This window comes from Ascaphus truei, chromosome 6 (genome assembly GCF_040206685.1).
Source record: "Ascaphus truei isolate aAscTru1 chromosome 6, aAscTru1.hap1, whole genome shotgun sequence".
Taxonomy (NCBI): domain Eukaryota; kingdom Metazoa; phylum Chordata; class Amphibia; order Anura; family Ascaphidae; genus Ascaphus; species Ascaphus truei.
Window position 1 is genome coordinate 19,149,542 of NC_134488.1, and position 13,068 is coordinate 19,162,609.

The 13,068-nt window shown below is 47.1% G+C and overlaps 1 protein-coding gene across 1 annotated transcript in view; it reads left to right on the forward strand.

Annotated features, from left to right (window-relative positions):
- Positions 1–12,811, forward strand: part of SRM (spermidine synthase) — a 17,242-nt gene extending 4,431 nt beyond the window's left edge. Inside the window, exons 4-8 of the mRNA XM_075603488.1 lie at positions 3,098–3,251; positions 4,131–4,214; positions 4,497–4,642; positions 8,704–8,826; positions 9,249–12,811. Of these exons, the coding sequence (XP_075459603.1) occupies positions 3,098–3,251; positions 4,131–4,214; positions 4,497–4,642; positions 8,704–8,826; positions 9,249–9,266 (525 nt within the window). The 3' untranslated portion in view covers positions 9,267–12,811. The remainder of the gene's footprint in view (positions 1–3,097; positions 3,252–4,130; positions 4,215–4,496; positions 4,643–8,703; positions 8,827–9,248) is intronic.
- The last annotated feature ends 257 nt before the right edge of the window (positions 12,812–13,068 follow it).

Consider the following 13,068-nt stretch of genomic DNA (forward strand, 5'->3'; position numbering starts at 1 on the left):
CATTCAGTTTGAATGGGACTGCAGGGACCCCCCTGCTGTGTTAATCTGATGGGCCATTAGAAATCTCACAGAAATGTTGAGGAATTTACTGAGATTGCCCAAGATTTTCCACGGCAAGTGACCTAATACTGGTGGCTGCATCTGTCCTTGCGAGCCCGTATAACGTTGGAGGATGGTACCATGGTAGCCAGCAAGAGATGAACTGTGATAATGGAACTACAAAAAAACTCCAACAAATGTGGAGTTTGTCACAGGGAAAGGGAAAGCTTTCTGGGCCACTCGGGTGTCATCCTTTTAGGCTGAGTCCATAGAGACTCCAGCCGTGCGGAGGCTGGGGGAAAGCGGTGCTTTCCCTGGCCTTACTACGTGCGCCGTCGGGGGGCGGGCCAGTGACGTCACGGAGCTGGTTTGCCTTCATTGGGCGAACCGCTCACATGACTGGCCCTCAGATCCCGTGAGCGCTTAAACTAAAAAAAAAATTGACGGCTACGCCTGCGGAAGCGTGCGTGAGCCACTGCTAAAGCCGCTCTCATTGCGGCTCCAGGGGCTCACTGGCAAGCGTGAGCGCGGCTCAGCGTCTAAGGCCGCGGGCATGGTCAGCACTTAGCCGCTGACCCGCGCTCACGCGTGTCAGTGAGCCCCTGCAGCTGCAGTGAGAGGGCGGAAGCGTAGCCGACACTCAAATTTTAGTTTACGTGAGCAGGGCCGGTCACGTGAGCGGTTCGCCCAATGAGGTCGAACCAGCTCCGTGATGTCACTGGCCCGCCCATAGACACGCCCCCGGACGGTGCGCGTAGTAAGGCCAGGGAAAGCATCTGCTTTCCCTCAGCCTCCGCACGCCTCCGCACGGGCTTAGTGTCTATGGACTCGGCCTAAGCGCTGACCATGCCCACGGCCGTAGACACGCGTTACAAATGCAAGTGTTTTCCTGAGCAACCATGTAGTGAACCATTACAATAGCACGGCACAACTACTGCATGCAGAACAGCTATTATCTGTACTGTACTGGTCCTGCCCTCATTTTGTGAAGGTGGCTTTAAAATGTGGCATGACCATTTAAAAAAGACACTTAGAACTGATTTCGTGTTTGGTGGTGTAAAATGTACAGGTAAATTGAATCCCTCATAATAGCGCCTACAGTCTTGTTTTACCGACACCCGGGGAGACATCAGAGTGTGGTTGAAGGGAGTTTTCATTCCTTACAGGTGGGCGTTTGGCCTACAGATTTATTTGTTGTCATTAAAGATTCACAGGCTTATTCTATATCCACCGAAGCAGCTGATTGGCCACTACAGCGGATACAGAAGAAGCCCCTTGTGAAGATGTCATTTATTTCTCTTAAAAGTTGCAGTCCCACCAATGATTAATGTGGTTTTATTATTTTTAAGCTCAGACATGTTCTGGAATTGAAAAAACATAATAATAATTTTAAAGGTTTTGATAATTTATTTTCCAGTTGTAAATCTGGGGAAAGGCGTTTATCTGTTTTCCTTTACCCCATTGGTAACTCGAGTAGATTTGAGCTCTCGCTCTCGGCAACTAACACAACTTACATGGGTTTGCTAATTCAAATAAAGTGTTTGTAAATGCTAATACGTGCCTGAAGCCTTACAGAAGGTAAACCAGTGGATCATTCGCCAAGGTCTAACCCAGGAGCGGCCAACTCCAGTCTCCAGGGGCCCCCAGCACCTCAGCTTGTAAGGATATTCCTACTTCAGCACAGGTGGCTCAATCAACGACTGAGCCACCTGTGCTGAAGCAGGGATAGCCTTAAAACCTGACGTGTTGGGGCCCTTGGAGACTGGAGTTCGCCACCCCTGGTCTAACCAGGTAAACAAATAACTGCTGTGAATATGTTTTGGCATAACGCGAGACTGCATGTTTGTGTGACGCGGGGGAGGGGAGTGAATAGCATATTTAGGGATTCCAGTTTTTTTTTGTTTTTTTAAATCCATGGATGTCAGTGTTCACAATGAACAAACACAAGCTTGTGTGTGTTTAACTGTGAACAATAATGACACACACATGCATTTGGTGTTTATCCGCTTACTTTTTCCTTCTTCTGTTATTTCCATGCTCCCTTTGTGTTGCTTTTGTCTTATACCTGTGGCTGGGCTGCTACAAGACGTTGAAGTTCATGGGAAATGTCGCTTCATTTATTAGTTATGTATCGGTTTTAGCTTGAAGTGCAAGATGATTAATCAGTAGTGTTTTTTTGGGGTTAAAACCAGAATCCCTAATTATATTGGTGAGTGGTAAAGCTACTAACAGCTCTAAACAGAGAGTACAAAAAGAGTCAATGGTAGGTAGTAATAATGTAGGACTGCTGAGGTAAGCAACGAGGGAATTCCACAACGTGGGTGTGAAAGGAGAGTAAAAATAGATGAAGAAGACACTGTAGGCCTGCGTGTGTAAGAAAGAGGAGTTCCAATGGAAACCGCTACCTGAGATCCTTGGAGTATAGAGAGTCTGTGTCAGCGCCTCTATGGATCCCTCTTGTAGCACTCCTCAAACGCAGCCCTCTCTGCAGAAGGAACGAAGCCGTCCTGGGTATCTACTGCACGGTCTCACATCAATGGCGCGGAGTTCCCGAGTGCTGGAAGCACGTCATGGTACATCCGGTCCGTCCGGAAAGTCTTCCTCTCCCTGTAGACACGTGATTTCACGGGGGAGAATGTAATGAGCGCCAACACCCACGTACCCTCAGATCCTCAGCGCGTCACTCCAATCCAGTAACAGTGACATACGAAGTAAGGATTGGAAAGTTGATTCGCGGAAGTCCAAGACTTCCGCGAATCAACTTTCCAATCCTTACTTCGTATGTCCCTAATTATATTGTCTTCTTGCAATATGCCCACAGTCTTAGTGCAACAATGTTGGATATGTATCCAGTTTCACATTGTGTTGCATTGTTCAGTAATTGCCTTGCCTGTTTATTAAGCCAACAATGATCACCTCGTGTTACCTTGTAATGCATTTTTTCCCCCATTGGTTATGTTGCATTGGTTATGTTGCATTGTGTTTGTATTATGCCAGATAGGGCTATGCCTTGTGTTGCTCCGGAATGCGGTTCTAGTCACGTCCCTGTCATCTCCAGGAAGTGATCAACGTTTCCAAGCAGTACCTCCCAGGGATGGCAGTGGGATATTCCAGCCCAAAACTCACGCTGCACGTGGGCGATGGTTTCCAGTTCATGAAGCAGAACCAGGATGCGTTTGACATCATCATCACAGACTCCTCCGACCCTGTAGGTAAGAGGCGTTTGCGCTCTCTATACCCGCACGCAGAATGAGCAGCGAAATCGCACAGCGCACCCGCAGGGGGGGGGAACACATTGAGTTATAGGCGCTGTCGCTGTGGGATCCACGTAACCCCCAGTTCTGGGAATCCTGCAAATTCCGCGGTGTAGTTGTGACATGAAACAACTCTTCGCTGCACGGAAGGGTACAAAGTATGACCTGAATCGCACAGCAGCGCTTACAAATCTAGGACGTCTCAACATGGTTTTTTAGCCGCAGCTGGGACTGTTTGCCGCCGCAGGTAATGTGTTTGTTGGCCCTCCGCTAATCGCCTACCTCAGGGCCGAAATGGCCAGTGGCTAAAAGGCGGCGTCCAACTGTCCCTCTGCGGTTGAACGGCCGTGGCTTAAAGTCCCATTCCGTGCTGTATGGTCAATATCGCCTTACAACTGCATAAAAGTTATTTTAGTGGGGGAGAAGGTCATCGCAACCAAGGTTTTGAGGACAGTCAAATGGTTTAATCTGACCATAAGATTCATTCACCATAAGAATAGCTGGTAACACTGCATTTTTGGGCAAGTTTTGCTGCTTGGTTGTGTTGTGCAGAAGTGATCAAAGTGTGGTGGGACGGGGTGAAAAGTACATTACTTGTATACCAAAACTTTAATGCGTTAATAATAAAATAAAAAGGTATTTGCTTTGAAAATAGACATTCTAACTCTCTTATCATTAATAACTGTCAAGCTGTTCGTTATCATTGGCCACTTTGCTGATAGAGGCCAGCAACGAATCGCTCCTCAATTCATTGTAGGCCCCTCTACAAGCCAAGAAGTTAATTGCCTTTCACATTGTATTCTCTGCTACATTGACATGCGCTATCCTTTTCACCAGGTCCTGCAGAGAGTCTCTTCAAAGAATCGTATTACCAGCTCATGAAGACAGCGCTCAGGGAGGGCGGGATCCTCTGCTGCCAGGGTGAGCAGCCTATCCATACGCTCCTCTGAGCAGCCTATCCATACGCTCCTCTGAGCAGCCTATCCATACGCTCCTCTGAGCAGCCTATCCATACGCTCCTCTGAGCAGCCTATCCATACGCTCCTCTGAGCAGCCTATCCATACGCTCCTCTGAGCAGCCTATCCATACGCTCCTCTGAGCAGCCTATCCATACGCTCCTCTGAGCAGCCTATCCATACTCTCCTCTGAGCAGCAGGCTTCTCACTGCTGACCCCCTGGTAATCCCGTCTTTCTCTGTGCAGGCGAGTGTCAGTGGCTTCACCTGGACCTCATTAAAGAGATGCACCAGTTCTGCAAGTCTCTCTTCCCTGTGGTGGAGTACGCATACTGCACCATCCCAACCTACCCCAGCGGGCAGATCGGATTCATGCTGTGCAGCAAGAACCATGTGAGTGTTGTTAAGCTACTGCTAGAGCATGTGCTCTAACCTGCTTGGCATTAAGGGACATATTTACTAAGCGGTGCTATGCTATAAGAAACATTCAAGTGCCCAAAGAAACCTTACTATTCATTTGATAGACCTTTTACTGAATTTCCCTTGAATGTGCTGGGGAAAGGGTGTCTCCCGGGGCTGGGGTGGCGGGGGGAGGGTGCCTCCCGGGGCCGGGGGAAGGTGGCCTCCCGGGGCCGGGGGAAGGTGGCCTGCCAGGGCTGGGCTTTTTTTTTTTTTTTTTGTAATGACATCTGTGGTTTATGACGCGATTACTTGGCCTTCCATGGATTTGTTACAGCTGATCATATACTGTGTTTTCCCCCACTATGCCTGTAACTTACATGTAAGCTCTCTAGACCAGGAGTGGCCATCTCCAGTTCTCAAGGGCCACCAAAAGGTCAGGTTTTAAGGATTTCCATGCTTCAGCACAGGTGCCTCAGTCATTGGCTGAGCCACTGTTTGAGCCATTTGTGCTGAAGCAGGGATATATTTAAAACCTGATCTGTTGGGGACCCTTGAGGACTGGAGAAGGCCAGCCCTGGATTAGACCTTGGCGATTGATCCACTTGATTACCTTCTGTAAGGCTTCAGAAGGTTTTTTTTATAAGTTACCATACCCGTGTAAGTTTACATTAAGATACAGCAGAGCTTGTGCAGGGTGACTTGTATATAGTGAAATACACGATTAACAAATAACTGAGCAGGAGCCATGGACAATGTCTCATTTATTTACAATCCTGATAAACCCTCATACTATGGGCGGGGAGAGGGGGGGGGAGAGGGGGGGGGGGGAGAGGGGGGGGGGAGAGGGGGGGGAAAGAGGGGGGGGGGGGGGAAAGAGGGGGGGGGGGGGGGAAAGAGGGGGGGGGGGGGGGAAAGAGGGGGGGGGGGGGAAAGAGGGGGGGGGGGGGAAAGAGGGGGGGGGGGGAAAGAGGGGGGGGGGGGAAAGAGGGGAGGGGGGGGGGAAAGAGGGGGGGGGGGGAAAAAGAGGGGGGGGGGGAAAAAGAGGGGGGGGGGGAAAGAGGGGGGGGGGGAGAAAGAGGGGGGGAGGGGGAGAAAGAGGGGGGGGGAGAAAGAGGGGGGGGGGAGAAAGAGGGGGGGGGGGAAGAGGGGGGGGAAAGAGGAGAGGGGGGGGGGGAGAGGAAACAGAAGCACATGGTGAAGGTTTCCCAGAAGTTGTTGCGTGGAGCTTTCGGCTCACGTAGATACAGGCGTGGAAATGTCATGGATGATGAGCATGGCACCAACTTGTCTTCTAAAGTATCGGAGGCTCCCCTGTCCACCTCTGAGTGACTATCTGGGCTGTCCATCCTTCCGACAGCAACTTTAGAAGATCTTGCTGTAGTGCACCCAGCTCCTAGAAGAAGAAAAAACACAAGAATTTGATCAAACTCCATATCTCTATCTAATTCCCCATCACCCGGTTCCCTGCGTGACTCGTTCCCCGCACGACTGACTGCCTGGCTCCCCTTATTGCCAACTAACTTCCCTCACCATCAACTTAAACCGCTCATCCTATTTACCTTCAACTCCTTGACTTCATTTCTACTTCCTTATGTGTAGTATTTGTGCTACTGCACTCAATTCTCTTCGGGTCACATTACCTTCCTATTACTCACACATACCCAACTCATTTCTCCGGTCGCTGGTGCATTATCCTCGCCTCGGACTCCACATGAACTATATCACACATTAAGTCTTTGTTTCACTAAATCCTTTTTTTCTCTCGAGGGTCAGGAGCGGCCAACTCCAGTCCTCAAGGGCCACCAAAAGGTCGGGTTTTCTGACTGAGCCACTGATTGAGACACCTGTGCTGAAGCAGGGATATTGTGAAAACGTACCCTGTTGGTGGCCCTTGAGGACTAGAGTTGGCTACGCCTGCTCTAGACAAGGGGTGCACAAAGTGTTTTTTTTTCTTCCTGCTGCGCCCCCCTGTGCCGACCCCAGCGCTCGCGCCCCTTTCTCCAGTGACACGGCGTCAAATGACGCCGCGGGTCGCATGACGTCATGTGACCCAGCCAGGTCATTTGACGCGCATTACCACGACGAGGCATCACATAACCCCGCGGCGTCATTTGATGCCGCGTTGTCATGGCGACGTGACCAGTAGTTGGCTGAATCCCGGTAAGTTGAGGTTGCAGAGGCCTCGCGCGGTCCCCTGGCACTTAATTTAAATGCCTCGGGGAAGAGTGCGGGGCCTCTGCAACCGCCGCAGCACCCAAAAAAAATCCCACACCCCCCACTTTGCGCACCCCTGCTCTAGAGCATATAAAACAGCAACATCTGTCCTGTATTTAGATTGTGGCTGGATCTTTATAATGATCTTGTGAGCCTGTGTACACTTGGGCTGCAGTACCAGCAGCCTGCCTGCAGGGGTCATCATTACCGTGTGGGAGACGGCTGTCAGCTCCACCACTGGGTCTGTTCATTGTAGATAAAGTTGAGCATGTAATCCACAGCAGCCTGGTCCCTAATACTTCTTATTGGTGGAAATAAGACTATACCAGCTCCTCTTCTCAAAGGAGTGTTGTGCAAGGCATGCTGGGGCGTGACTTCAGCAAGCAGAGCGGTGATTGACAGCTCTGTTTCCAAAGACGTTCTTCAGCAACCACAGTCCTTTTAACTCCACACGTCGCCCCTGAGTTTCCTCATCCTGGGTGGGGGAAGGGGGTTTGGCCTTACTGGTATAATAAAATTACTATTATCCAGTGATTTGCAGGAATAACTTGGCTTAATTCTGTATTTTACTAGTAACCTCTTAAATTGGCAAGTGCAGGAAAGGCCATGTTCAATATCTTGTTGCTCTCTGTGTTCATAATTATGACTGGTCTTTCTACCCCATTTTTGTCTTAAAGCTGCAGTTCGGCATATTTTTTTAAAAACCATTTTTAATGTATTCTAATGTAACAATCATTTTTGCTTCTATAGCAACCATTTGCAAAGCCTGGCTCTTGAGCCCTGCCCTCTCTCTAGCAGTGCACCAATTGTACCTAGTGCCTGCCTGGTCATATGATCTTCCACACAGAAAGTTGCATCTTGGGTAATCTTCTGTAGCCCTAACAGTGATATACAGAACCCTTGAGCCGAATCTTCAGCGATCGAATACAGCAGAACAGATCGATCGGCAACTTGGCTAATTACTTGTCGGCTTGCAGATTGTATTGATGCACATATTAAAGGGGGGGGGGGGGTGGATTTAAAACGGCAAAAGCACCAGGGAGGGACAATCATGACTCGTGAGGGTCTCCATCCAAAAGATAACGGCCCGTGGTTAACATCATGTGCAACAATCTCTCTTGCTTGGGAGGATTTAAGCTCCATTCATTTTGAAGGGGCTTAAATGTTCCAGAACACGGTGTAAACACCTTCACAGCATATAGACTGGGAATCTCTATGTGAAGTATACTCCTTTCCTTCTCTTGGTTGATTACATGGCATTAAAAATATATATGTTTTAGTGATTACATTATTGAAGGGTATATTCAGCAATAAACAAACACAAATAATACATTTTTAAGAGTGGTCTGCGTGCATATTTTTTTTATACAGCGCCTTACAGGTACGTAGCGCTTTACAATTCACGTGATATATTATAACACATCATGGGAATAAGCGCTTCAAACATTTAAAACAATAATAGGAAAAGGAGTTCTGGCCCCAAAGCGCTTCCAATGTAAGATTTCCATGTACCTCTCCAGCACTGTGACGGCCAGCAACGCATCGCACAGGACAAAACAGTGTGTTTTGTTTTGTCTAGATTCGGCGTCTTGGACCACCCTATCACAGCAGCAGACGCTCCTTATTGGTAACCTAGTTACTTGTACTCACTTGGGTATTAAGTGGTTAATGCACTTTATTTCAATTCACTCTGTTTATTCATTATAGTTGCGCTCTTGTACTGTGTTTTTCGCATTGCACAGGGAGCTGCAGATCGGATCCGGTTTCCATGTCTGCAGAGAGGGTCTTTTTTTTTCTGGGGGGGAAATCTCATGTCTGCTCCTCTATCGCTCCTGCAGAATACCAGTTTTCGGGAGCCCGTGCAGCAGCTGTCTCAGGAGCAGGTGGACAAAATGAACCTCAGATATTATAACACCGACATTCACCGGGCAGCGTTCGTCCTGCCGGAGTTTACACGGAAAGTAAGACATTACTTTTCTCGTTATTTTATAAGGGACATAGGGGGGGGGGGTTCTGTCTCTTTTCGAGAGGCTATTTTTTTATCTTCTCAATGAAGCCCTTCAAAGTGCTGTAACTAGTATTTATTCTTCAGTATGTTCACAATACCAAATGAAACTGTTTTTTGAAATGTAATCATATGGTTGGGTAGGACCCGTAGGAACGGGCATACTTGTTGTTCTGGGGCACAAGATCGGTGCAAGAGACCGGTCCCGGGTATGATGTACTGTGCAGCATTCTGGGAAGTATGCATCTGAAAAGTACGATGTTCCTGTCAGCAAAGAAAGATCCCCATCCAGTTAGTGGGACATCCCTATTTCTTTAAAGCCCCGCTTTGGATGAAGATAACTCTCTGTAACAAGTTCTTTCTCATTCTCTCTCCCAGGCGCTCAGTGATGTGTGAGACACCAGCAGAGCTGTCCTTTTTCCCCCCTGTCTCTTTGGAAACTCCGTGCTTTTTAACCAGAGACTATAAAGAAACTGTCCCATGAGCATGGGAAGCGGGACCTGACCTTTCCGGCCGATCGCTCTATTCCAGTGCTGGGAACTGTGATGTAACCTCTTTTTCTGCTGCTCATGTTTAAAAACTATGGGTACAAACGTGTTACCGTACTCTTTGCGCATGCAACTGCCCCCTTAACTTAAAGATGCTTCTCTTCTAACCTCTTCAGTGGCAGACAGGACTGCTTTACTGTACATTGGGTTTACTGCCTTCTCTGCCCCTGATGCGGTTAAACTGAAGCTGCCTTCACCTGTCTTAACCCCTTTTATTGCCAGGGATGTCAGTATCATATTTAATGCCAGGACTAATCCAGGAGAATCTGACCTACAAGCTGCTAAACACCCCCCCCCCCCCCCCCACCCCCTTCCTCACACGCTCGCCCTGTGACGGGTGATCTGTGAAAGGATTGGGGGTATAGGAATATGTCCCCCTCGCCTCCTCATTCAGCGGTGATGATAAATAACGGTCCGGTTGCTGACGGGGGGATCGGTTGATGGAAACGCAGGAGTGTGGCGGAGAATGTTTGTCGTCAGATATAAACTGCAATCACTGGATGTTAATTGTCAGTAAATTAATGAGATGTATACAAAGCGGATTCGTCTCCTGTCTCTTATAGAAACGGCCAATTGTCTTGTTTTTATTTGTGTCATGGAATCGGTGATCAATCCCTTCCTTTCACAATTGTTATGTACATGGGGGTTTTTTGAAAAAGTTTTTTTAAATGGTTTTAAGATTTTTATTATTATTATACATTTTTCCTGTAATGTGACTGTTCAGCTTTTGTAAAGAGGGTCTCAGTGCTGCAATGGCTTTTTATTTCTCACCATTGGGGGGAGATTATATTAAATATTTCAACGTACTTTTATTATTTTATTTTTTTCATCAATTCTACTTTTTTTTTTCATTTATTATATATTTTTAGTTTTTTCTTTTAAGAATTTTACATTGGGCCGATACCTTAGATCTTGCAGAAATGTTCACTATAGCTGTGTATGTACAGATTGATTTTAAATTTGAGCAAATTCTAGGTTCAGTTGAAGAGGCAATCCTGAAGCGGGGGATTATTTTTGCCAATTTAATTATCTATCTTTCTAGGATAGAAGCAGGGGGTCTCTGGATCTGAACCCCGTTAATTTCAGCTCCGGGGACCACCTGCTTCCGGAGATACTTACCCGCGAATTAGGCGCCGGTAGCCGCTCTGCAATCAGGGTTCACAGTGTGTCCTCTGTTCAGAGATCTTAGGCCAATAGGCGGGCCAATAGGAAGCTGTGACATCAACAGTGCGGCTTCCTATTGGCCCATGTGATGCGGGAGCTTCAAACTTGGAAGCCGGAGCAGCTCCCGGCACCTAGTTCGGAGGCAAGTATTTCTGGAAGTAGGGGGTCTCCGGAGCTGAAATTAACGGGTTTCAGTGCTGGAACCCCCCCCCCCCTGCTTAAATTCTATATTAATGTTATTTTTATATTGCTCCTTTTCACTTTAAAGTCATAAAGGTTAAAGTAGATGTAAAGAGCCGCTGGTCCTTTTTTAGATGAAGGTAGTAAGAGGGCACACGAGGACTTATGCCATCAAGTTTAAAGGAGCAATCCAAGCCGTTTGTTTTCTTTTTACATCGGATTGAAGAAGGGAGTCTCCAGAGCTGAACCCCATTCATTTCAGCCCCAGAGCCCCCCGGCTTCCCGAGATACGGACACCCTAAAGGGGCGCCGGGATCTCGGCAAAGTTCAAAGTTCGCGGGCCAATAGGAAGCAGAGCCTGATGACGTCACGGCTTCCTATTGGCCCACAGGGTGGGGGAACTTTGAAATTCCGTGAACTCTGCTAGCCGAGCGCAGCAGCTACCGGCACCTCCTACAAAGCTAAGTATCTCTGGAAGCGGGGGGTCCTCAGCTGAAATTGCTGGGGTTCCGCTCCAGAGACCCCCTGCTTTAATCCTATATTAAAAATAAATAAAACATTGCATGCTTGGATTGCTGTGTTAATTGCCACAATCCATTTGTTTGCATAAATCCGTTTCCGCCCCTCTCTTACTTCGTTTATATCATGCTTTTATTGAACCTATCCGGAAGGTTCTTTATGACGAGGAGTGCCGGCTGTTTGTTTTCTGGGGTTTCTTTTTATAGGAGTGCTAGGGGAACACCTTCTATACTGCTCACAGATACCTTCAGCAGCTCATATTTATAATGATTTGCTTGGACATGGCTAGCGGTGCAATGATGTAGCAATATGATTTTATTTTCTAACTACTGTTTGTAGGAACCCTCTGTCTTACCGTTTTTGATGCTGAAGTTCAATGAAAACAACATTCCCCAGCGAACCAGAAAATGTTTTACTTGAAACTTCACAAACTCCTATACCAGAGATTTTTCAAACTTTTTGGGTTCAGGAACCTTTATCATTATAATGTGGAAAATCTGCTGCACCACAACCCTCTCTAATAGCGCTTCTGAGATCAGATGCATTGTAAGGAACCCCAACCCTCTCTAATAGCGCTTCTGAGATCAGATGCATTGTAAGGAACCCCAACCCTCTCTAATAGCGCGTCTGAGATCAGATGCATTGTAAGGAACCCCAACCCTCTCTAATAGCGCGTCTGAGATCAGATGCATTGTAAGGCACCCCAACCCTCTCTAATAGCGCGTCTGAGATCAGATGCAGTGTAAGGAAGCCCAGCCCTCTATAATAGCGCTTCTGAGATCAGATACACTGTAAGGAACCCCAACCCTCTCTAATAGCGCGTCTGGGATCAGATGCATTGTAAGGAACCCCAACCCTCTCTAATAGCGCGCCTGAGATCAGATGCATTGTAAGGAACCCCAACCCTCTCTAATAGCATGTCTGAGATCAGATGCATTGTAAGGAACCCCAACCCTCTAATAGCGCGCGCCTGAGATCAGATGCATTGTAAATTCTTCTGTATTTGGTACAATTTTCAAATTACCTGAAAATGACAAGGAACCCTTTTAAAGATGCACGGGGAACCCAAGGTTTGCTAGGGACCCCTGTTGAGAAATACTGCTCTACAGAGTTGAATATTTATAGCAGTGTTTTTCAACCAGGGTTCCTATGAAGCCTTGGGTTCCCCACGGGCACCCCGAAAGCGTTCCCTACAATTTTAAAATGACAAGAAAATTGCATCAACTACAGAAGATTTTACAATGCAGCTGATGTCAGAGTTGCTATTAGAGTTAGTTGGGGTTCCTCAGAATTTCAGATAGGGTTCCTTAACCAAAAAAAGTTGGAAACCATGGCTTTATAGTATCTTTCTGTGTTACTTTGCTACATTATGCAAGCTACTCTGGGAATTGGGGAAAGAGAAACCTTAGTAACCAAGAACACTACTAAAGGGAAAAGAAAAGTTCTTAGTATATAAAGGCATTTAGTTTTAATAACGCTGTTTGACCATAATATCCCATCTCTGCCATATTAAACATGTTGGTTTTTGCAGTTTCCTTTGTCTTATAAATGGTTTTATAAACATAGTGAGCACCAAATAATTTCTCTTTAAAGCCCCAAGCCCACCTACCAACATCCATTGCGGATGTAATTTAGTGAAAGCACTTACCCATGTAACACGGTCTCAATACTTGTTCCTTCATTTTATAGATTTTCAAATGTAACCATAAACAAACCCCTGCAATGGCTGAAGTGTAATACATACTGCGTTTATTATGACCTCATATCTAAATGGAAGGAATGGGGAT